Source organism: Myxocyprinus asiaticus, chromosome 41 (assembly GCF_019703515.2).
Source record: "Myxocyprinus asiaticus isolate MX2 ecotype Aquarium Trade chromosome 41, UBuf_Myxa_2, whole genome shotgun sequence".
Classification (NCBI taxonomy): Eukaryota; Metazoa; Chordata; class Actinopteri; order Cypriniformes; family Catostomidae; genus Myxocyprinus; species Myxocyprinus asiaticus.
Window position 1 is genome coordinate 20881207 of NC_059384.1, and position 25646 is coordinate 20906852.

At 37.5% G+C, this 25646-nt stretch overlaps 1 protein-coding gene across 2 annotated transcripts in view; it reads left to right on the top strand.

Annotated features, from left to right (window-relative positions):
• LOC127432197 (junctophilin-1-like) overlaps positions 1 to 25646 on the top strand; it is a 56152-nt gene that overhangs the window by 9409 nt on the left and 21097 nt on the right. Inside the window, exons 3-4 of one of the 2 annotated variants that reach the window (XM_051683080.1) lie at positions 14519 to 14637; positions 24147 to 24276. In XM_051683080.1, the coding sequence (XP_051539040.1) occupies positions 14519 to 14637; positions 24147 to 24247 (220 nt within the window). In that variant the 3' untranslated portion in view covers positions 24248 to 24276. Of the gene's footprint in view, positions 1 to 14518; positions 14638 to 24146; positions 24277 to 25646 lie in introns of those variants that run through there. The other variant, XM_051683079.1, reaches the window with a different exon arrangement.

A 25646-nucleotide genomic window follows, 5' to 3' on the forward strand; every position in this document is an offset into this window, starting at 1 on the left:
TATAATGATTGATAGAGTAAAACACCAATGAGTATAACATCCACACTATCCCTTACTCCTCTTTGGACTATGTCCCCCTCAAATGCTTGTAAATATAATTCCTGCAGACCCCCCTTCTCCTTCAGGGGCACGGCCCTTGATGTGGTCAACAGAATCTGCTGTTCAAGGGGTTATCATGAAAGGTTAACTAGTATGTTTGGGTTCTCTTTGAAAGGAAATGTGATACATTTGGTGGCAGGGCAACTACAGAATTCTACAGGTTTACATCAGGATAAGACATTGTTTTAGAAAAGAAAAGGATGTTGACAATTTGACTGGTTGTACACATTGGCGGGATTAGTTTTAAAGGCATAGTTCACCTAAAAAAGTTTTTCAGAACACAAAAGGAGATGTTTTATGAATATTGCAGTCTTTTCAATGTAATGCAGTGGATAGTGCCTCATTTTAAAGCTTAATAAAGGAATGATACTTCCAAAAGTATCATAAATAGATTTATCATAACGATAAGCTGACTTAAATCTGAAAATTTGACATCCGTTGCACGTTCATGAGTTGTTGTTAGCACTAAACAATTTAAGTTCTTGCATGGAAAACCTTTCGTATGCTTTCAGCAGACTAGAGATATACGCACGAGTGTTATGGACTACTTTTATGATATTTTGGGTCCTTTTTAAGCTTGAAATGAATGCACCATCCACTTCCATTGTATTGTAATGACGGAACGAGATATTAATGAAATCATGGTACATGCCATTCAACTCTGGAAGTCAGAATTTCCAACTTCCTACTAGGAAAATTGCAATGGATCGCCACTTGAATTTGAACTTTACAGACGGTGATATACTAAGTTTCCATCCAAAGATTTTTTGCAAAAAAAGTTTTAGTGCATCAAAATAAAGCTGATAGAAATGCAAATTATCGCTAAAATTTCACAAGTTTCGACATAATATTTTTCCGTTTAACTCTAGCGCATAAACTCTATGTCGATACTTCAGATGTCACGAAAAACTGGTTTGGAAACACGTTTTGTCGAGAAAATTGGCATTAACGCAAAAATGTAGTGTCACATGACAGAATTTACCCCAATTGTTAGCCTGTGTTACTCATGATGACAAGGAATACATCCTTGAAAGCTAATTTATTGTACGTGATTATGGATTGATCTTAACGGCATATAGATCCGATGCTGCATCATGACACTTCCAGGAGTGCCAACACAAATATCTCGCATCATGCACATTGACAAGTGCAATGAGAACAAATGAATAATGTTTGCGATTAATTTAATCGCGGTAGCCATCCGTTTATTTATTAAAGTTGCTTTTCCACACCATTCAAAATAATAGATGGCAGTCATGGAATTAGCCCACAATACAAAAAACATAATTTCTGTGCACAAAGATGTTTTAAATTATTTAAATGTTAGAAAAGCTTCAGTGTGCTTTTTTGGAACACGAACATACAGCCCAATTCTATTAAATTATTGTTTAGCTTACTTTTGAAAAAATGCCGGCAAAATTCCCTGTATGAAATTAAATTAACAAATGAATAAAGCATTAAATAAAAAAAAATTAATTATCAGACGAAAAAATTCTATTGTTAGGAACCGGTGGCAACCTATAGGCGCAACATCAGGACCAATATTAGAGTCCTATAAGAAGGGCAACTGCTCTCTTTTGATTGCAATTCCTCATCTTCTGATTGCATTTATTTGTGAAATCAAAATGACAGTAAGCTGGCTAATTTCAATGAATTGTCTCAATACTCTCCCCATTTTACCAAAAATTAGGGACATCTGGGAGGCGAAAGGTACACAATTAGCGATATACACACATGTCTGTATGGAAAAAGCTTAAGGGCAGATTTCTTTTGCGATAAACCAAAACTTATGCGACAAAGTGTTTTTTAAGCATGACGTCATCACGCACACCATTTTTTTTCGATAAAAGGCCATTTGAATGGAAACAGGCAGAAGACTGAAAATTTTGCAAACTTTTTTTTACGCATTTTCACTTTGACGATAACAAAACAGCGTGAAAAGTGGATGGAAACTAGGCTATAGTTAATCACTTTTAAATGTGTAACTTTTATTAAACTTTCATTAAATAATATCCATCAATAAGTCAAAATTTCTGCATTACATGATAATAAAACTTGTTTAGCAATCATTTACAGACACAGGTGTGTAAAACAAGGTAAATTATAGTTTGTTTTGATAATTGTACACGTGTGGAACAAATGCTTGCAGGAATATTCCACAACTGACTTGGAATGGAATGCAGCATTATATTTTTCATGAAAAATACTAAGCGTATTTTTAGGACCTTTTTTTATTTATTTTTTATTTCTATTATCCTCAATGGTGGCTCTGATTATATTCTCATAAGGCATGCTCATACACATAAACATGCACCCCCACACCCCTTATAATGCCTGCTATGCCCCTGGTTATGCTACCGATTGTGAATGAGAGACTGAGAGAGGTAGAAGAGCCCTTCACTTCCACCCACCTTTCTCTCACCCTCTTCTCCCATCACACTTGGTTCGCTTTGATATTAGTCATTCACCAAAAACAGGACGGAGTAGAGGAGCGTTTAAATGCTCAATCAACATACAAACACAAGTCTCTCTCTCACCCTCTCTCTCTCTCTCTCTCTGATGCACTGGTTTGTCAGCAGCACAGAACTCTGACTGACTAAATAAGGCAAGGATCGAGTCAACTTATCAGCTCTGGACAGAAATACATAAGCCAGCAGCAGTTGATACAGTAGCCCATCACTGCCTGGCTGTCATCTGTCTTTCGTGCCAGTCGAGTTCACAAATGTTTATCGTCTGTTGCAACAATGACCTCATCTGCCTTTGTTCTATAATTGCATACAAGCTTAACATTCTTAATCAAACAGTGCTGAGAAATCATTGAAGCCAATGAGTCAATGTTCAATGTCAAATTAGGCTGTGGTTTTAGAGATGGCTCATAATCAGGATGCTCTCTGTAAGGCACACAGTGTTATACAGTGTATGAAAAATGTCTTTGCGATTTCTCCTCGCATGAAAGCCTTTCGTCACCTGAGTGGCCCAAACCCGCTCATCTGTTCATTGCTGCGTCCATAATGCAGTGAGGGATTACTTCATGTTGACAGGTTATGAGTGAGAAGCCTGTCCACATCCAGCTCAAAGCAGGCCCACGTGAGAGCCACTGCACCCCCCAGCACAGCCTGACCACTAAAATTAAATGTGCTGATGCCGAAATCTCCAACAGTCCCCTGAACAGAGCTTAATATGAGCAACACTTAAAAAGACTGATAGAAGCAGCATTCACATTTTTAATTAATGTGTTTCCCGGAATTAGGACACGTAAATTAAAACTTTGGTGAAAAGAGAAAGCATGCTTTATAACATCTCAGCTTCACTCAAAATGTTGCCATAGCCATTATCAGTTTGTAGGATCTCAAAAGCAATTCCAGGAAAATTTGAAAGTCAGCTCTGTTCTAATTTAGGCAAAAAATTAAAACATTTGCATAATAGGAATAGTGTTTAAAGCAAAGATTAGTTTGTCACTGTCCGGACAATCATCTGCTAGCTTTGACATGCAACCTCCCAATCCTCACCCTCCCCTTTTGGAACATCACATGACATTAATAACAGATAGATCTCAGTGCAGAGTAAATATCAGGAACGGCACATTTCTGTAATTCCAAACCCCAATGACTTTCTTTTTTGGACCACAGCAGATCACAAATCTGTGCCAAACAACTTTTGTACTATAGTCCATGTGTTTAGTAGATGCCATACAGTAGCTTTGTGTGAAGAACAGACTGAAATATAAGTCATGTTTGACATTGTGACATCAATGTAACATCACCAATTGCCATAGACATCAAACTTGACACAACATGGCACCATATTTGATTTGAGAGTTACAGCTGAGAGGAAGATAATCTAAATTTCTGTTTTTTGTTTTGTTTTGTTTTTTACACAAAACTATCAAATGTCTCCAGAAGACTTGGAATGGATCACACAAGTCATATGGACTACTTTTATACTATTTAACTGTGCTTTTTTTTTATCCTTTTGGAGCTCAAGTCCCCATTCACTTTCATTATATGGAAAAGAGTGGCCAGTACATTCTTTAACATTGCTCTTTTTTTCACCTAAAAAGGAATGCTACACAGACCTAGAAAGACATGAGGGTGAGGAAATTATGAAAAAAAAAAAAAAAAATTATTTGAGGGTAAACTAGTCATAAAAGGTCCTAAAACTAATCGCAATCTGTCTGTTTTCACTCCCCAGCACTATGTATCTCTGGCCTTTGTTTAATGACAAAAAAAATAAATAAAAAAATTCTAAACTCATTAGACAATTCAGTAGGATTAAAATCTTTTGTGCTTATTTTAGAGTTTAGAGCTTATAGTGCCCTATATGACCCAATACATATATATGAATTAGTAAAGTGCCTAATGGAATACAAAAACTTTGCTTTGATTTTGGAAAAGTGAACAGCAACATATATGGATTAACAAGTGAATTTATGATTCCCTTTAACCTACATTATACTTTAAGATGTGTGCTAGAGTAAGAATTGTGTGTTTGGGCCATATGGATTTGTTTGCTCATGAATTAAGTCGGTGAGGTGGAAAAGTGCCCACTTCACCTGCCTGTATCGACTGCACGCTTATGAATGGAAGGAAAGGAAGCAGGGTTTCGAGGGGCAGGAAACGGTCCTGCCCTAATTAAAACTGCAACTGGAGCTCGATGTATTCTGTTGCTAGGTGATGTGACCTTTCTTCTAACAGGGTGCTACAAATATTGTACAAGAGACATCAAGTTCCTCAACAACGGACGTGAGCATGTGTGTTTAAGTACACAAAGCTTTCACTTGAATGCACAACATGCAGTATCCTACTCTTCTGAAAGATGTGTGTGGGCGGGTGTGTGTGTTAAGTGAGTATATGTGATCATGTGTGCTATAGCTGTCTTTATTCCACTTGATTTGTAAATGCTACTTGTTAAAACAGAGCCAGATGATGTGTAGAAGCACCTGCAAAGAGTGCTGTAGCGTTGCCATGGTGTCCGCATACAGTCATCATGTCAGCTGTGCACTGCTTTTCCGCAATAGAAGTGTTACTGCATGCCCAGGCGGATGGTTAGCTCCTACTTCCTGTTTATTTATATATTTTATTAAATAATGAGCGAAAATTAGAGCGCGATAGCAATGTGATTACCGTTTGCGGATCACAAGATAACCATGAAAGGATGCAGATCTCATTTAAAGGGTCCAAAAGATGCAAGATATATAGAAGTTAATGGATAAACATTCAAATAAATAGGTGTATATTAATTGGTCGATGATAAATTCTCAGTCTTAAAGGGATAGTTCACTCAAAAATGAAAATGTTCTCATCATTTACTCACCCCTCATATTGTTTTAAACCCATATGACGTTCTTTCTTCTGTGGAACACAAAATAACAGAAATATGCAATAAACTTACTGCCTAACATAATTTGTGCTCCATGGAAGAAAGTCATACAGGTTCTACTACTAATATGCTGCTGGAATAATAAAAATAGTATGGTAGTAGGCTATTTCAGTCTAGGTTTGCTATAAATAAAATCACAGCAAATTCACAAACATACTACATCTAGCATCCATCCATCCATCCAAAGGATGCTCTTTATCATTTTGGAGTGAATTAATTTAGTGATGTCGTGCCACAGTGTGTCTTCTTGTGTTCGAAGTCTTTTCTTTTGTTTCCTTTGTCTGCATGTTTGCTTTGTTCATGTTCAAAGCACAGATTTGATCTTTAGTGTCCCTGAATGCCAATGCCTTTATCTCATTCAGGAGCACGGTTCTCATTTTATACAAGAAAATGCATCTATTTTGTGGTGCTGTTGCTCTTTTTCCAGATACATACTGGCATTTTGCTTGCTGACCTAGAGTCCTAATCAGTAAATGTGATGTAGTTGGTTATGTAAACAGAATGCCACTATATCAACATGTTAATGTTTACAATAACCAACTGCATTCTTGTCATCATGTTCTTGTCATTCTTGTCCCTAAAACCATTTTGCTTTCAACTCATTTGCAAATCAACACAACTAGGATAAATCATTATGTTTACTTATTTATTTTAGCAAGCCATTAATATTGTCCGTGTAATTCCACATTCCCACCTGCTGGAAATCCAACATCAGATATTGCACATATGGGAATGAAACGTGTTAATTGTTTAAAATTTTAGGTGTGCTCAACACTATATTTAACCATCTGACAACTTATTTAAAGTGCATTCTACTAAATGGTCTATATGCTTAATACATAATGTATGTGATTAGTTGACATGTCCTGCATGCTTTACTCCATCTAGAACTCTTTTAAACAGCATTTTCCAGCATTAATTATTTTATATAATATTATTAAATATTGCTTTATATTTATTAGGCATGCAGCATTTATGATGTTTATGAAAATGCAGAACCATTTAACATGACCAAGTGAAGGCAAAAATGTGATTAAAAGAAATGGTTACCAGTTACAGGACCTAGTTTTCTGCTGGAGCATCTTAGGGGGCAGATATTGGCCAGTGAATCAAATACAAATATCTCTCATATAACTTAAATATAGGTGGGAGAGGTTGGCATATAAAGAAAGAGCGTGAGAGAGAGGCGACTACATTCCAATTGCCAACACTGGCTCAAAGCAAAGCAGTGTCAGCAAATGTAGCAGAGATTCCACAAATAGCTCCGGGTGGGAGTGGACCTTTTGCAGTGATCTGGAGGCAGCCTGTGGTACCACAATCCCCATCATAACCATAATATGGAAAATCAAAAAACTGGTCTCGAATCAGTTATATATGTCAGCTCTTCTCAAAATGGGCCAGTGGCCTGAGGGGGACCAGCCAATCCCTGGGGCAGTTAGACACTTGTTTGTCCCAGCCCTGGTCTGAAAGCAGGTCGCATGCAGGGGGTGAAATTCAAGTGCACCATAAAATAAGAGTGGTGCAGAGATGCATACCATGGTTTTAAATACCCAGGGGTCTTGCAGTAGGTACACACAGATACTGATGCATTTTGAAGAGAGTGTAAATATAATTGTTTAAAGCATATGTGAGTCTAACCACATTTTATTTATTGCAGGTGTTATTCATATTTAACAACATTTTACATTGTGTTGTGTATATACCCCATATGTACTGTTTTCACCATTAAGGATATACTGTAAAGTATAAAATTATAAAAGTATAGTGTGTGGTGGCTTTTTGAGTCTTAAAGGGATAGTTCTCCCAAAAATGAAAATTCTGTCATGATTTAAGCACCTTGTTGTTGAACCATGTTGTTCCAAACCTGTATGACTTTCAAAATGTTATGGACTTACAGCCTCAGTCACAATTTATATTCGTTGTATAAAAAAACATGAAACAAAAGTGCATGCTGAGGCCGTCAATCCCTAACATTTTGCCAAACATCTCCTTTTGTGTTCCACAGAATAAAGAATTTAGAATATGAGGGTTAGTAAATGATGACAAATGATGAATTTTTTATTTGGGTAAACTATTCCTTTAAGTTCCTGAGACCCGAGCATAACTGCTGTGTGTGTTTTCCATATCCTTTTTTGATTTGTAACTAGTAGCACCTAATAAATATGCCAAAAAAATAAATAAAAAATTCTATGCAAATAGTTTTCCTAAAAAAGATGCCAAAATTTGTGGACAGGGGGACAACTGCTTTTTATGTTTTTATGTTTTTAGGAGTGTTGGTTATTCATCAGGATCAGGAATTAGCATCAGCAATTAGCATAATTAATTCTGATTCAAAGTAATGGCCAGCATCATCCAATCACTGCCAACCATGTTAAAATAAAATTATACATGATATATTCTGAATCTATGTACTGATAATCATTGCCCCATGTCTACCAACAATGTTTAGTGGTCCAAACATCATCTGAAGCCTGAAGCTGAACTTTTGTCAGGAAGTTTGGATTGAATGCACTACTGCATCAACTAGAGAGCAATAGGATGCTCCCTTGTATGACTTAACCTCCAGTGTGCTGTCTGTCTGCACTGGTCTCAGAAAAGTTCAAAATGTACCTTATTTTCATCCTAACTCCATATAAAGCCTCTGAAAGCAAAATTTTTCAGCTTTTGGATAACCCATTGATTCTCAATGTGATAATGCACAGTAAATATATGATTTCTAAGGAAAAGATGTGCTAAAGTACACATAAGTGTACATTGTGTTTAACAGCGTGGCATTTCCAGATAAATCGCTCAAATTTAAAAACTGCATATCGGATGAAACTAGAGACTCTAATCTTTTGACTCAGTCAGGTTTCAATGTAAAAACGTAGCATGGTTTCTTACCAGATGTAGTTTTTTTTTTTTTTTTTTGGCATTTCAAAAAAATACAACACCGCTGTGATCGGTGCCATGTTGTTTTGTCACATGACTCTGTGCATCAAAAGTTTAACCCTTTACTGTCCTTTCAATGCACCTTAAAGACTCTTTATGACCCCCAAAACACCCAGATACAGCTGTTTAGAAAAGTGTTTCCAAACCTTTTGTGTGATGGTGGTGTAGTGGACTAAAGCACTGAACTGGTAAGCAGAAGGTTGTTGGTTCAATCCCCACAGCCACCACCACTGTGTCCTTGAGCAAGGCACTTAACTCCAGGTTGCTCCAGGGGAATTGTTCCTGTAATCAGGGCACTGTAAGTCGCTTTGGATAAAAGCATCTGCCAAATGCATAAATGTAAAATGTAAATGTATCATTTGACATAATAATTAACATTGATTATTGATCAATCAGTATTGCTTTGATCTAGTGACATCCTCACACTTTATCACTTCCTTTACATGCTTCATACTGTCTACATGAGCACAACACAATGATTGTTATTATGTGACCATCAGTAATAGAGACATATGTATGTCAGAATATGAGGCTGGGCAGAGTGCACCTCTTTGTCCCCCATGAAAAGCTATATTTGACCAGGCGGCCAGACTATCCCAAAGCATCTGGCCCCTTGCATTTTAAATATTTTGAGATCACGGTTAATGATTAAAACAGACTTCCACTTTGTCCAAGAAGAGTTTAAAGAAGTCATAAACATCTCAATCCATCTTGATCACAGGAAAGAGCTGATTAGTACTATTTAGGCCACTAAAATCTTGTTTCTATGGAAAGTGCAATGCAAGCGGAAATATTTCTATTCTGCTTCGCTCCTCTTTAGACTTTTCTCATATTTTGAGGCAGTTTCTACCAGAAGCACAAATTTGAAATAATCCCATGCATTTTAGAGCGTTTTTTTTATTTTTAGCTTTTGATGCTGGATTGCGTAATAGTTATCGTAATAACCCTGGAATAATGGTAAAAATCCCCAGCCGATTCCTAATGCTTATGCTGCACAGGCGCAATCTGGCCATTCTGTGAGAGGATGAAAACAGTGTGTGTTTTGCAGCTTGTTGGGGGTTTTGAAGGGATTTGAGAAGCAGGTCACCTCTTGATTCCCATCCATAAGCTTATGTCTCAGCACGATGCATACTTTATAAAAGCCGCCCAGAGGATGATCCCAAAACACCATAGACTGTTGATTTTAAGTGATGTGGTGTTAGTCAATTTCATGATGGTTTCTGGTGTTCATAGTTAGAGAGATGTCTTCAGTAATAACTTGGTTTGAAATTACACATTGGAAAAAAAATCATAAATCCGATTTCAGTATCTCAATAATAGAGACTTTTACTTGAGTCTCTTCTATCTCAAATTTTTATCAAAAAAAAATTTGCTGACAAAAAGAACCCAGTAATCTCCCATGTTTCTGCTCTAGAGGTTCAACAGATCTCAACAATGTTCAGATTTGCAAAGATACCAAAGTCTGCAATCAAAAGTCAGAGCTTTCAGTACTCAAACATTTCTCATCTAATTCTTGTTATTCAATCCATTGTGGTCAATACTCTTAATTTCAACAATTGTCTCATTTATGTCTATTTTTATTTCTCCTAATTTTGGGAGAAACAATTGAGACAAAGATATTTCAATGAAGCATCAACATTACATTTCCTGAGCTACACTGAAAAAAAAGTGGTAGCCTGCAATTGTTACCTCAAGCATCTATTTCTACCTTATCTAAACCATAAACATTACTTTTGTTGGGGTAACCTAATTGGACAGGTTGATTAACCAATTAATTTAGATGTTACCACATGAAGCACATTTTTTTTTAAGATTACCTGTAATTTGTTTTTCACAGCCTAAAGCAGGGGTCAGCAACGTTTTTGACATGGAGTGCCAATTTTTCATTACAAATTATATTAGCAGCATAACAGTTTGAGTGAAAATGTTGTGCAAAACCGATATTTATGATATAATCACGATCCTGCATGTGAATTTTCACAGAGCATTTTGTAAAAGTGCTTTAATGAAAGAAAACCTGTCCTTTTGTACAAAATGAGTTAACACAGTTAATGTCGCAAATTTGCTTATTTGATTACTGATCACGAAATTGTGTGGAATCATAAATATTTCTTAAATTATGTCAATGTAATCATGTAATCACTAGCACGCAAGCAACAACGAGAGAGGAGTAGACTGTTTTATTTATATGAAGTTTTTCACACCTGCATTCCGGTCTACATCTTGATGTAGTCCTTCCTCATGATCTGTAGTCCTTCCCCATGATCACGCAGTGTGTTTTAATGAGCTGAATTGGAGACTAAACACTGTTAAATCATGACGAGACTCACGCTGTGCATGCAAGCCATTCGCGCATCACAAGCCGATCAACTATTTAGCCCTTTTTGGTGAATCGCACCTGCAAAAATCTTAAAACTTTATTTCCAGGTTTAATTTATATTTTGAATTGACCCCACGATGTGGATTTATGTTTTTTCTTTTAATCATGTAATGTAATTTGGAGTGTGACCATGATTTTAAGGAGGGTGTACCTGTATGCTGGGTTGGAAACCTCAAGGATTAATAGTGAATAGTGCACAATAGTTAATAGTTTTCCTTATTACATCACGTGCTGTTCTGAAAGCAAAAAGAAACAAATGAAACATGGAATGCAGGCTGTCATCCGCGCAGCCTGACCGAAGCAAAGCGACGCATTTACTTGTGCGATTAACCGAAAGTGAGCCTAGTCACATTTTAACTTTTTGTTTAGCCTCCCATTCAGCTAATGAAAACATGCTGCGTAATCATGAGTAAGGATTACATCAAGATGTAGATTGAAATGCTGGTGCAGAATTTATATAAATAAAATAGTCTACTACTTTCTCTCCTCTCTCGACCGTTGCTGGCGTGCCAGTGATTACCCCTTCACGTGCCAATACTGGAACGCATGCCATAGGTTTCTGACTCCTGGTCTAAAGAAATATTAAGCTAAATAATGTGCTTCATGTGGTAACATTTACTGGTCTAATTCAAGTTGATGTAAAGAATGTTACAATATTTAACATCACTGAATCAACCTAAATAAATTAGGTAACACCACCAAATCACATTTTAAGGGTTAGATCAGGTAGAAATAGCTCAGGTAGAAATTCACCAGATGTGCATGACTTTCTTGAAATTTAGCTCAGGTGCATCCCATTTCTCTCGATCATCTTTGAGATGTTTCTACACTCTACAATTGATTGTACATGATTTGGAGAGGCACACACCTGTCTACATAAGGTCTCTCAGCTGAAAATGCATATCAAAGCAAAAATCAAGCCATGAGGTCAAAGGAACTGCCTGCAGAGCTCAGAGACAGGATTGTGTTGAGGCACAATTATGGCTGCATTGAAGGTTCCCAAGAGCACAGTAGCCTCCATAGTTTTTAAATAGAAGAAGTTTGGAACAACCAGGACTCTTCCTAGAGCTGGCCGCATGGCCAAACTGAGCAGTCGGGGGAGAAGGGCCTTGGTAAGAGAGGTGACCAAGAACCCGATGGTCACTCTGGTTGACCTCCAGAGATCATGTGTGGAGATGGGAGAAACTTGCAGAAGGACAGCCATCACTGCAACACTCCACCGTTTTGGGCTTTATTGCAGAGTAGCCAGACGGAAGCCTCTCCTCAGAGCAAGACACATAAAAAAGCACCTAAAGGACTCTCAGACTGTGAGAAACAAGATTCTCTGGTCTGATGAAATGAAGATTTAACTGTTTGGCCTCAATTCCAAGCATCATGTCTGGAGGAAACCAGTCACCTCTCATCACCTGCGCAATACCATCCCAACGGTGAAGCATGGTGGTGGTAGCATCATGCTGTGGGGGTGTTTTTCAGCGGCAGGGACTGGGGGACTGGTCAGGGTTGAAGGAAAGCTGAACTCAAAATACAGCGATATCCTAAATGAAAACCTGGTCCAGAGTGCTCAGGACCTCAGACTGGGCTGAAGGTTCACCTTCCAACAGGACAATGACCCTAAGCACACAGCCAAGATAACGCAAGAGTGGCTTAGTGACAAATCTGTGAATGTCCTTGAGTGGCCCAGCCAGAGCCCCGACTTGAACCCAATCAAACATCTCTGGAGAAATCTGAAAATGGCTGTCCACCGACGGCCTCCATCTAACCTGACAGAGCTTGAGAGGATCTGCAGAGAAGAATGGCATAAAATCCCCAAATCCAGGTGTGCAAAGCTTGTCGCATCATATCCAAAAAGACTTGAGGCTGTAATCGCTGCCAAAGGTGCTTCAACTAAGTACTGAGTTAAGGGTCTGAATACTTATGTCAATGTGATATTTCAGTTTTTTTCTTTTTAATACATTTGCAAAGTTATCAAAAATCTGGTTTTTGCTTTGTCATTATGGGGTATGGAGTGTAGATTGATGTGAAAAAATGAATAATTTATAGCATTTTAGCATAAGGCTTCAACATAACAAAATGTGGATAAAAATGAAGTGATCTCTGAATACTTTATGAATGCACTGTATGTCTTCTGAAGCGATGCAATCGCTTTGGGTGAGAAACAGATAAATATTTTAGTTCTTTTTTACTATACATCTCGACTTTCACATTTTGTCACATTGAGAAAGTGGAGAATTATAGTAAAAAGTAATTTACATATTGATCTGTTTCAAACCCAAATCAAATGCATCACTTCAGAAGACATAAATTAAACCATTGGAGTCGTATGGATTATGTTTATGCTGCCTTTATGTGATTTTGGAGCTTGAAAGTTCTGATCGCCATTCACTTGCATTGAAAAGACCTACAGAGCTGAAATATTCTTCTAGAAATCTTCATTTGTGTTCAGCAGAAAAATGAAAGTCATACACATCTGGGATGGCATGAGGGTGAGTAAATGATGATAGAATTAAACTATATCAGGTGAACTATCCCTTTAAAGTAGCAATTGCAGGTTACCAGTATGAAAGAGCAACCTTTGAACAATACATTTTTTCTCTAGAAATCTTTGAATGTATTATTACAGCAATGATGCATACTCATTATTTAGTGGTGGATAGGATTTACGTTCAAGAAAGTGGCACGATATTAGCGTTCTCTCAGAAGATCTCAGCAGTCATTTTTTTACCCATGGTTGTTGTCTGCACAGTGAGAGGTGAGTGTTGCTGTGGTCTGTACCCTCTCACCAGATTAAGTGCTTTGTCCCATCCATTTGTAAAAGCATGATTTGGATTTGACAAAAACAGGGGGGTCAGCACACCCCTATAGCACAAACACACACAACACATGCAGAGAGACACACATGCACACACATGTGCACATACACACAGCCCCCCTTTGTATTCTATACACAGCTAAAGGCAGGCCACATCAATACAAGAGTTAATGCATCCTAGTTTCAATGACCCAATCACAAGTACGAGCATTCAACAAATCACTCATTCAAATAAATGCACGAGCATACAGTATGCACATATTCATGAAAGAAAACTGAGAAAGCCTCTTATGAGGGCTTTTTTCGAACCATATAAAAACACACTGAGTGTCCTAATTTTATGTAAAATACTTACATTATATTAGTTTAGTTTAATCAGTTAAAAAAACGTTGAAAACTTTTTTTAAATGAATGATTAAGTTGCTTTCACTCATGTATTTTCAAGGTGCAATGAAAATATTTGAATACCTTTTACTTGTTTACACCACTTGACATTTTTAAAGTCATCAAATAATTGTTTTGTTTTTTATTATTTTATTTTTGTTTTTTTAGAAAATGCTACAAATGTTTTTCAAAAATGTATGAAACCAACATGGACAGTAGACACAATGATTACATTTATACGAACTTGACTTGAGCTTGAGCTATATTTTTATATGATTTCTAATTTTTATCATCTCTGATAAACTTATTTGTCAATGACCTTTTTTTCCCCCTCAAATTTAGAATTTTAGTGGCATTTTAGCCCAAAAATTTTGTTAATTTATGCAGCGTTAGACAATTATTTTATTTTCGAAAGAATTACATGACTTGTACAAACTACCTTCTGTTTATGTGATTTGTATTATTGAATTCTATTGTTGAATACTGAGAAAATGGTGACTTATGTTATTAACTTGTAATTCTGTTTGTGTGTGTAGGACATCCCATGCTAGAACTAAGAGTGAAGCTGCGGACCAGGCCGCACTTGCAGCCTGTCAGGAATCGGACATTGCCAGAACTGTGGCCTATGAATTATCTCCCAGCTTCCATCAACCAGGTAAAATTACATAAATCAACAAGGTTACTTTCCCAAACACTCAGTATAAGACTTTCCTGCTGAAACAAACAGCAAGGCTGGTCCCCAGCATGGGTTAGTGGTGTGCTGGTATCTCCAGCAGGCCTCTTATCTACCTTAAGCAGATAAACTCAGCTGACCAATGACATTTTACTGGTTTAGGTAGTTAGTTCAGTAATGACAACACTCGAAAAGGTTTAGCATGTTGATGTGGCCTAGATCTGCTACCCTGCTGCTGCAGAGCAAGTACGGATACTTGCTACTGCTAGAAAATACACAGACATACAGAGTTATGCATATAGACATGCTACTGCTGCTGCACAATTAGACAAAAATGCAAGACATGCTGCATTGAGCATGTATGACATGCTGCTGCACAAACAGACATTACAAACACTCCCCATGTATCAGATCTAGACAAGTGAAGCTGGGGTGGAGGTGGGATTCGGAGAAATAACTCTCGCACTTATCTGCAAAACTGAGCAATTTAAAAGTTGGACAAAGAGAAAGATGCAAGTGGATTGGCTAACCGATTACACATCAAAGAACCAATCAGCTTACTCATGTTAGCACCACATAGAGTTGCTTGACTGAACTTTGGATTAAGGGGCCTGCTGGAGACACTTTGGTCAACAATTGGCCGATAAATATTGACAGCCGATACATCAGTGCATCCCTTGTTTTGTCACTGCCGGTTGCTGCACATTGTGAAACAATGTCAATGGTTGACTGTCATGAAAGAAGCCCTGTCAAATACATTCTCTTCTCATCTGCTGTCATCTCTGCTTTGCTCCAACTAAATAGTTTAGGTATTGATTTAAAATGTTCTACATTGCTGTTTTGTTAACTACAAAAACATTTGAGCGTGGTGATGTGACCTTTTACACCTCAGGATGTGAATTCATTTTCAATAATAAATGAACGATCCGAGTCTGATTATACCGTGGTTACCGCATATAGGGTCCTATGATTTCCACGATGTGGAAAACAGGGACGGTGTCACTGAATCCAGTCATAAAAATGGTATTAGCTATAAAATGCAGAATGTCTTGGAATTTAACATATTTGGGACGAAAAAGAATGTTTCAATGCACAAATAATCAAATAAGAATTGTGATATCTCCTATTGTGATTATTAAACTGCAAAAGCTGTGATTTAATTACATAATTATATAATCTGCATGTGTTGTGCACTTCAAAATGAATGTGTGTAATGAATTCAGAAAAAATAACCATTAAATAACCACAATATACATTATGACCTCTGGTGTGTTTTTGCTCAAATATTACACCCATTGGCCACATAAAATGTCCTTGAAAATTGTGCCTTGAAAAGAGTGGGAACCCTGCAGGTACACCAAATAGACTAGCAGCAAACTAGCAGACACCAGCATGGACAAGCATCGAAATCGATATTGGTCTAAGCCCATTATCACCTATTTTTAGATTTTAGTTTGCTTTTGCCATCATCTAGTGCTAACTCAAAGGGATAACTCTAGCACTAGCACTGGTGCTACAAAGGTTGAAAGTTTTGTAGCACAGGCCACACAATTGTAGCACAAGTATAAAACTTCTGTTACCGTCTCTGAAAACAACCACAAGTAGTGCAGTTCATCACTTAAACAAGCATGTGACTGGCAAAGGACATTAATGTTGCATACAGCACACACAAAATCCAAACCTTAACAAGAAATGTTTTCAGACAAACACTTTCTTTATTTGCCCAAAATGGCAGACTGCAGGAACATAACACCTCTTGCTTAACATCATTTCAGTTTTGTTTATATAGCCCAATATCACTAATCATAATCCAGACAACATTCATATATTACACTTCAAATTAGCAGGACAAATCAGTGGGCAGACATCACTTAATAAAAGAACTCTTTTATTTGCAAACCAGCAAACTCACCCAAACTGTGACACTCCTCTACTGGACTCACACTGTCAGCAGTTGCATCATTGCTTTAGTGCATTGTTTTTGTGTGTGTGTTGGGGGGGGGGGAGGGCAGGGGGGTTACAGATCAAGCATGTCTGCTGGCCACTCTTTCCTATTTGGTCTCCTGGCGTGGCGTTTGGAAGTGCTGTGTTTTTTATATGTTATCCCTTTTTAAATTGCTGTTACCCATTACATAAGGATTGTCTACTCTAATCTTTTCTGGAGCCTTCATACACCAGCAACAGAACAAGAGCTGTTGTTTAGCATCGAAAGTTAGCCAAGGAAAATCCTTTTTCCACTCGCTGTTGTATCTAAAATTTTCCCTTTCGTTTCTCCCTTAATTTCATTTGGCAGTGTTGCTTCTTTCGTTTCTTCCTCACAGGCTCATTTGGGTTTTTGGTTGAGCACTTGAAAATACCACTACATTTTCCTGTCATCATCTAACTCGCTCCACTAGCTGAGGAAATGGCAAAGAGGCAAATGCATAGAAATTATGGGATTGTTCCCTAGGAATTGTGTGAATTGGTGTTGGATGTATGGACTCTACGCAGCTGGGACATGATTTTTAATCGCACAATAGACTACAACTACCAAGTAAAATAGCGATGCGCCACCGATTAACCTCACACACAAACAACACAACAAACTCTCACTTCACATAAACAAGTGGCTCTGTCTCACACATATGCAAAACTGTGTCGCACGGGTGCTACTGTGGTAAATACATTAATTGCACAGATTTTTTAGTAGCACGTGTTACATATATGTCGCACTGTACAGCCCTGAATAAGGACTTTATTCATTCAAATGGACTTTTTGCTTTAGCATATATCAATGAATAGTTATCTGTGCTTCATACTGTACATTATAATGTTGCGATGACTAAATTCACTTGACAAAAAAGTAAGACAAAATACTGTAGATTTTTAATAACAGTATTAGTTATTTGCCATGAAAATAATAATTGGCTTATCAGTATGGGCCAGAATGTTAATATCGCCCAATCCCTAATTGATTACAACTGTAGTCTTTCACAGCCACATACTCATCAACAACTTCTAAAAGACTCCTACTGTACCCATTGGGAATAATTCAGACAGCAGCCAAAAAATGTTCAAGTGCTGGTGTCCATATCAAACAGAGAAAGTTCTCTGGATAAAGAATGTAAGGCCTGTCAAGTGTGTCGTGCATACAGCATATTGTTATCAGTAAGTGGATTCAGATAAGAGGTGGGCATGTGAAGTTACAGATCTATTGTGCAGCTCACCCCTTATGTAAAGGGTCCCAGAAACACTTTTTAGTTTTCAGAAGCAAGCCCCACCCAAACCACCATCAAACTCCTGCCAGCTGAACAGAGGGAGGTCAAAGGAGAAAGGTCAAACTCACAAGGGGCCAGATGCATAGCCTTCTGCATATCTATAACTGGAAATCACCTTCTAGAGAAGAGAGAGAGGATTATGTTGGACACGATGTGATTGTGCAAATAATCATATCTCTATTTTAATCTCTGTGAGATCTGTGCAAGCACCACTAGGGAGATATCATTGTTAATTAAGCAGCTGTTTCAGGAGAATTTCAACATCACTGTGTGTATGTCACTTCTGTTCAACTACTACTGCTCAGATCTTGTCCTGTGTTGTAATTACCTAGGGTGTACTCTTTTTTTTTTTTTTTTTTTTTGCTATTTTTTGCTTTCTTAGTGACTTAATCTACCCCCTCTATGATAATAATAAACTATAATCCATTGTTTGTGAAATCTAATGCCAGACTGTGTTTAAACTCACTACCTTATTCCGGCTTGTTCAGTTGTGAAGTGAAACTGGTTTTGTTAGAATTTGTAATGTAAGATTGCATCTATTGAAGACCATTCTTATTGTATAGCCCATATAAAGCACTTAGTAAGTGCAATAGGAGCACAAAAATCTATTGAGTAACTGTGTAGAATCAGTAGAATCAGAAACACATTACTATGTAAATGACAAGGACTCAATTTGTGTTGATTAATGGAATTTCCATTTCCATGTATCAGTCTAGATTCATTCAAATTGACTGGTTCATATGCACATTTAGTTTGATGGTAGTACCTGTGAAACTTCTGATTAATCCAATGAAGAATATAAGTTCTTAAACAACCTATAATAAGTGTCACTGGATTAAATGACTAACACACTTGGTGAGGTCTGATCTACCATGTGTTTATTTAAGCTGATAAGTTTCCAATAAATGCCCCACCTACTACAACCAGACTAGCCAGGCACTCACATTTCTACAAAGTCTGTTGGTGCTCCTGTATGCACAGTATATGTAATGGTTTATAGGTTTACAGCTGTAATATGCAATATGCTGCCTTAAGTTTTGACGTTAATTTAATTTATTTAATTTTCAACTGATTGATCATTTTGTGATAGATTTTGATTAGTAATTTAAAAATATTTGAAATTATACTATATTTCTGCAGTGGTAGGTATAGCTATGGTAATTTTTATATTTCACAAACATTGTTTAATGTAAGAAATAACCCCTATATCATTAAGCCCATATTCTTTCCACTCAGCTCACACATAGCCTACAATATATCTTGAACCAACACTGCAGCCAGTTGAACAACACTTTTAGTGCAACATCAAACACTGTCAAAAAAGGCACTCTCATATTTCAGCTTGTAACATGTAACTGGAGTGGCACTTGCACTGTTTCAATCTTGATGGATTGTACCTTTAACAATGCATGGAATGAGGTCGTACAGTGCAGTGATGCTATATATATTTTTTTGGTAAAATTTATTATAAAGAAGGAAGCTGCAAGATTCCAAACTGATCGCGCTGTGAATTCGGAAAAAGGAGGTAGAAAGTTTTGCTGCTAAAATCAGTCTGTGCTAACTAAAATTTTAACCACAACCGCCCCCACCCCATCCCCCCCCCAATGGCTGAAGCTGGAAGGGTTGTAGAGGTGAAATGTCCACAGGGTGGTGCCAAAAGTGAGTTGTATTTTTTGTTGTAAATTACGTAATACAGTGCACAGAAATGTATATTTTTAACCCTACATCCTAACCCAAACTCCAGCCCTAAAACCTACCGTCAATAGAATTCTATATAAAATCCTTACCTCAAAATAAGTATATAAGTAGTGCCACAGGCAAAGGTGAACAAGTTTGAATTGATGCAAAAATGTCGGACATGGGGGGTGGCGTTGCCATTAATTCGGCAGTATGGGGTCGATTTTAGGGTACATGAGCATTCAGAAGCAGCATGCCAATTTCCAGTGTTATGTTGGAGATGCTGTGCATTACATTGATTTTACAATGGATAAGTGGTATTCTTAGGGACGACACGACATGGAAAAAGCCTTTAAACCGTGGTGAAATTACTGTAATTACTGAAATTACTGTAGTACAGCCTTGAGTGGTGTATTGCTTTTATAAAACTATGGCAATGGCAATATGTAAGTGTAAAAATGCAATAAATATTTAGATTTATTATTTATTGATCAGTTCTTTCACCAAGAATGATAGTTTATTAGCCGAGCAGTAGGCTGTTTACAATTGTTAAGTAATGTAGAAACTTGCCATTAATTTGAAATTGAACTTGTGAATTCACAGGTGTGCGTATATCAGCTGGACGCTGGAATCATGTTCTCATTATAAGTGATGAGCACGTTTCTAAGAATGCATTTTTTACCCTAACATAAAATTTTTACTACAGTAATGGTTAGGTTTAGGATTTAGGTTGGGGGGGTTCAGTTTATAAGATATGCATTCTTCTTCACTGTATTACATCCTGTACAGCTGAAACATCTTCCTTCACAGCTCACATTTGGCACCCCTCCGTGGACATTTCACCCGGAAAATGGAGCTCACACATATCCATACGCCCAACAACACTTACCGCTTTGGCCACTGGGGACAGTGTTTAATATTTCGGTAAGCACAGGTCGAGTTTATCTAAAAAAAAGTCAACCTACTGTTTCCGATTTCACTGTGAGATCAGTCTGCATATGAAAATCAAAATGGCTTTCTGATATGATCTGGCCTGATCTGCCTGATCCCCAGCTTTTCCTTGTTCTCTAACTAGCTCTTGTACATTACACTCGTAACTGACATTTCTGGCTTATTGCAGATTAGAGCAGAGGTTAAGTATGCCTTTGTAACACATCATGAAAGAACACTGCACTGTCGACGTTGCTGTCTTTAGGCCCTATCTGAAATCACCCACCCAATGAGGTTTGTAGAGTGATGTTAAGTGCGCTATATTTGGAGAGAGTGTGTCCTTTATGGGGAGCTAACGGAGGTATAGTTGGAATGGTCGGGAACTGAAATGGCAGGGCTCTCACAGCAGCTGTCCATTCCTTCAGTCAGACGTTTGAACCCTTGGCTGCACCTCCTCTGCCCACCTCCCTTTAAATCAGTCTTTCATTGCTCATCTCCTCAATGCAAGGTGCACAGAGGTCAGGTGCAACCCTGACCCCGTGACCTACATCCCCCCCAACAATTTGTCTCTCCTTCTCTTATAGGGGAAAACGGGGCTAGTTGTCACACTTTTTACTCCAATTAATGTTTCTCAGAGTAGATTTATTAAAGTCAATTTCTATATACAGTTGAAGACAGAAGTTTACATACACCTTAGCCAAATATATTTAAACTCAGTTTTTCACAATTCCTGACATTTAATCATAGAAAATATTCCCTGTCTTAGGTCAGTTAGGATCACTACTTCATTTTAAGAATGTGAAATGTCAGAATAATAGTAGAGAGAATTATTTATTTCAGCTTTTATTTCTTTCAGAAGTAGTGTTGGGTTCGAGTACACCTTAGTTAAGTCCGAGTCAAGTCCGAGTCTTTAAACAATCGAGTCCGAGTCCATAACAATCCAAGTCGAGTCTGAATGAATCTGTTCATGAATCTGAATTCAAATTGTAACCGTAAACCATAAAATAAATCAATATTTTAAGCTTATTTTAACTTTCACAGCTAAGAAAAAACAATTGTCAGTATAAATGTAACAAAAACACCTCTATATTTTATGATTAGTTTCCTGCTGAACAAACTTCAAAGTGGTTTCTGAATAAAAGCATATGTTTTAGGTGTATGAAGACAAAACTGTCCTTCAACAAACTTCCTATTGCGTTCTGTTGACATTTCAGTTATTTGTTGCTTTTCCCCTCCACTCAAAAATAGACTAAAGAAAGTGAAAGCTGTGTTAGTCATTAAAACCAGAGTTATTGTTGTTTCGATTTTTTTTTATATATATATATATATATACACTTAATTTTCAATTTTTCCTTTCAATTTAGTTTAGTTTTATCTAAAATGATCCCTGTCTAAAGAAATAATATATACTGAGATTTCTTTTTTGTCTCTATCTGCCGACTGGTTTGGGAAAATAATGAGTCAACAAAGTAGTAATTAGCACTCGCTGAGAAGTTACACGACTGACAGAATGATATAGACCTTGAGCACTAAGCGCATGACGTCATTGCCATGGTAACCAGACACATTTTAGCTGATTTGCTGGAGACTATAACAAATGTATTGTCATATCAACATGCTACGCAACAAAATTGATTTTCTTCTCTGCAAACGATACCAGAGACAATAGCGAGAAGGACAATGAGATTTAATTTAAGAAGAAAAAATCAGTGACCCTACCAAAAACCAGGACTGTCCTGTGTAATAAACCAGGATGTCTGGTCACCCAATCTATAATTAAATTATAAACAAAACATTTCTCTGCCCAAAATAACGTCATATTTCATTGTGCATTTTATTGTGGAAAAAATTGTGAAAGAACATATTTTAAGCAGCTCATCAATGCTTTTAAAATAGAAAACAATAAATAGGTGCTGTTTATCTGTTTTTCAGAGTTACAGTCTGCTTTAGCAATAAAAACATTTTTCCCCAACTATTTAAAAAGTTACAGTTAATTCATCAAGGACCAGTTTAAGTTGACAACACTGCATGGACCACAAGAGATTCAGATGCCTACATATGTGGATACATTACTCCTAAAAAGACTTAATAGCCCAATATTAATAATATTTTTCGGAATTTTCATTTTTATATGTTGTTTTCGTAAACTGTGAGAGACATGATGTGAGTGACTTGACTTAATGAAGTTCTTAACCATGATGAAACCGCGATGCAAGCACCGTCTTAACTGCACAAATGCCGCGTGCGATTTTACCAGTTGTCAGGTCCCATGCCGTGTGAAACTGCCTTGTAGTTTCTATTACATTGGCTACATACCCATCTTTATTTGTTTGTCATGCCAGCCACCTTGGTAATCAATGTTATACAGCAGTCTCCATAGTAACATTCAAGCGTATTGGTTGACTGAGTGTGCCGCTCTGCAGTTGTGTTTGCTCAACATGGTGAAACAAACTCTGGCTACGTGTACGACATCAGGGAGTGCTACATCTGCTTGCAGACAGTGTCCATTTATTTCTGTTTTGTTATTTTTATTTATTTATTTTGTTCATTGCATCATAAATCAAATGCCATGGAATCGGAAAAAAATCCAGAGTCCCAAAGGTTCGAGTCCGTGTCAAGTCCGAGTAAAAATGCATCCGAGTCTGTGACAAGTCAAAGTCCATTAAAATTGGACTCATGACTCAGACTCGAGTCCGAGTACGAACATACACTTTGTTAGTATTTGGTAACATTGCCTTTAAATTGTTTAACTTGGATCAAACGTTTGGGGTAGCCTTCCACAAGCTTCTCACAATAAGTTGCTGGAATTTTGGCCCATTCCTCCAGACAGAACTGGTGTAACTGAGTCAAGTTTGTAGGCCTCCTTGCTCGCACACGCTTTTTCAGTTCTGCCCACAAATTTTCTATCAGATTGAGGTCAGGGCATTGTGTCGGCCACTCCAATACCTTGACTTTGTTGTCCTTAAACCATTTTGCCACAACTTTGGAGGTATGCTTGGGGTCATTGTCCATTTGGAAGACCCATTTGGTTCCGAGCTTTAACTTCCTGGCTGATGTCTTGAGATGTTGCTTCAATATATCCACATAATTTTCCTTCCTTATGATGCCATCTATTTTGTGAAGTGCACCCTCCTGCAGCAAAGCACCCTCACAACATGATGCTGCCACCCCCATGCTTCACAGTTGGGATGGTGTTCTTTGGCTTGCAAGCCTCACCCTTATTCCTCCAAAAGTAACAATGGTCATTATGGCCAAACAGTTCAATTTTTGTTTCATCAGTCCAGAGAATATTTCTTCAGAAAGTAAGATCTTTGTCCCCATGTGCACTTGCAAACTGAAGTCTGGCTTTTTTATGGCGGTTTTGGAGCAGTGGCTTCTTCCTTGCTGAGCGGCCTTTCAGGTTATGTCGATATAGGACTCGTTTTACTGTGGATATAGATACTTGTCTACCTGTTTCCTCCAGTATCTTCACAAGGTCCTTTGCTGTTGTTCTGGGATTGATTTGCACTTTTTGCACCAAACTACGCTCATTTCTAGGAGACAGAATACGTCTCCTTCCTGAGCGGTATGGTGGCTGTGTGGTCCCATGGTGCTTATAAATTTACTTGTATACTATTGTTTGTACAGATGATCGTGGACCTTCAGGCATTTGGAAATTGCTCCCAAGGATGAACCAGACTTGTGGAGGTCCACAATTTTTTTCTGAGGTCTTGGCTGATTTCTTTTGATTTTCCCATGATCTCAAGCAAAGAGGCACTGAGTTTGAAGGTAGGCCTTAAAATACATCCACAGGTATACCTCCAATTGACTCAAATTAGCCAATTATCATAGCAGAAGCTAATTGGCTAATTGCCTAAAGGCTTGACATAATTTTCTGGAATTTTCCAAGCTGCTTAAAGGCACAGTTAACTTAGTGTATGTAAACCTCTGTCTCACTGGAATTGTGATATAGTAAATTAAAAGTAAAACAATCTGTCTGTAAACAATTGTTGGAAAAATTACTTGTATCATGCATAAAGCAGATGTCCTAAACGACTTGCCAAAACTATAGTTTGCTAATATTAAATCTGTGGAGTGGTTAAAAAAATGAGTTTTAATGACTTCAACCTAAGTGTATGTAAACTTCTGACTTCAACTGTAGCTATGTACCTTAAAGTCTTGGTTACATAAAAGCAGTTCAACATTTCCAATGTTATTGCCTACGAAAAAATACACAGTTCATTGAACACAAGTTGACATCTTGTGACGGCGTGCCTTATCACACTATATGGGGCAAGTTGCCACAGTGTAACCTGCGATTGAAATTCTGAATTTCAAAACACTTCATAAAAACAACAAAAATGTGAAAGGTAAAGTAAAGAAATATCAAACCATTTTTTTGGCCAGCAAATTGAGTTATTAATAAATTGTAGAAGTTTATAATATTTAAAACACGTGACAATTTGCCCCAACCGGATATTCATTAAAAAAGACCCCTTATCTTGTGAAAGCAGTTTCTATCCTGCAGGAAGGGTTCTACCAGTGGTGGGCACTCGTAAGCAATGACGTATTTCCAAATCCATGAGACGGAGTGAAGTTAGCAAAGGAAGGGCGTTACAAATTTTAACTGAAATGCAGCCCAGAGTGGGGCAATTATCAACCTTGAATGTGGACCTCTTCCGGTAAAATCCACTTTCAGCCATTTTATCGATGCAAAAATCCTAAATTATGCTGCTTTATATTGCAGGCTTGCAATCTATGTCTTCATATTAATATCATTATTTATTAGTGTTATAAACACATTGGTTAGAAGCTCATATAGTTTTACTGTTTATCACACTTTGCTATCGTTTCATCACACACTTTTGCATAGGCAGATGATTGTAGGAACTATCAGTCAATTAGAGATCAGGCGCTGAAACAGACAATCTGTCTATCACAGCTGCAACAAATTTTTTTGAGAGAGAGGGAGAAAGAGAGCAGAAAGCAGTTGGAAAAAAGCAGCTCGACTCAGTGTGCACTGTTATTGCATCTTCAACTTTCATTGAACCTAAACTGTATCTTGTTTCATCTTGGCAAAATAATAAACACGCTCTCTTCTTTCTTTATGGTGTATTGTAAACAGACACTCAGATCTCGCATTCAGCA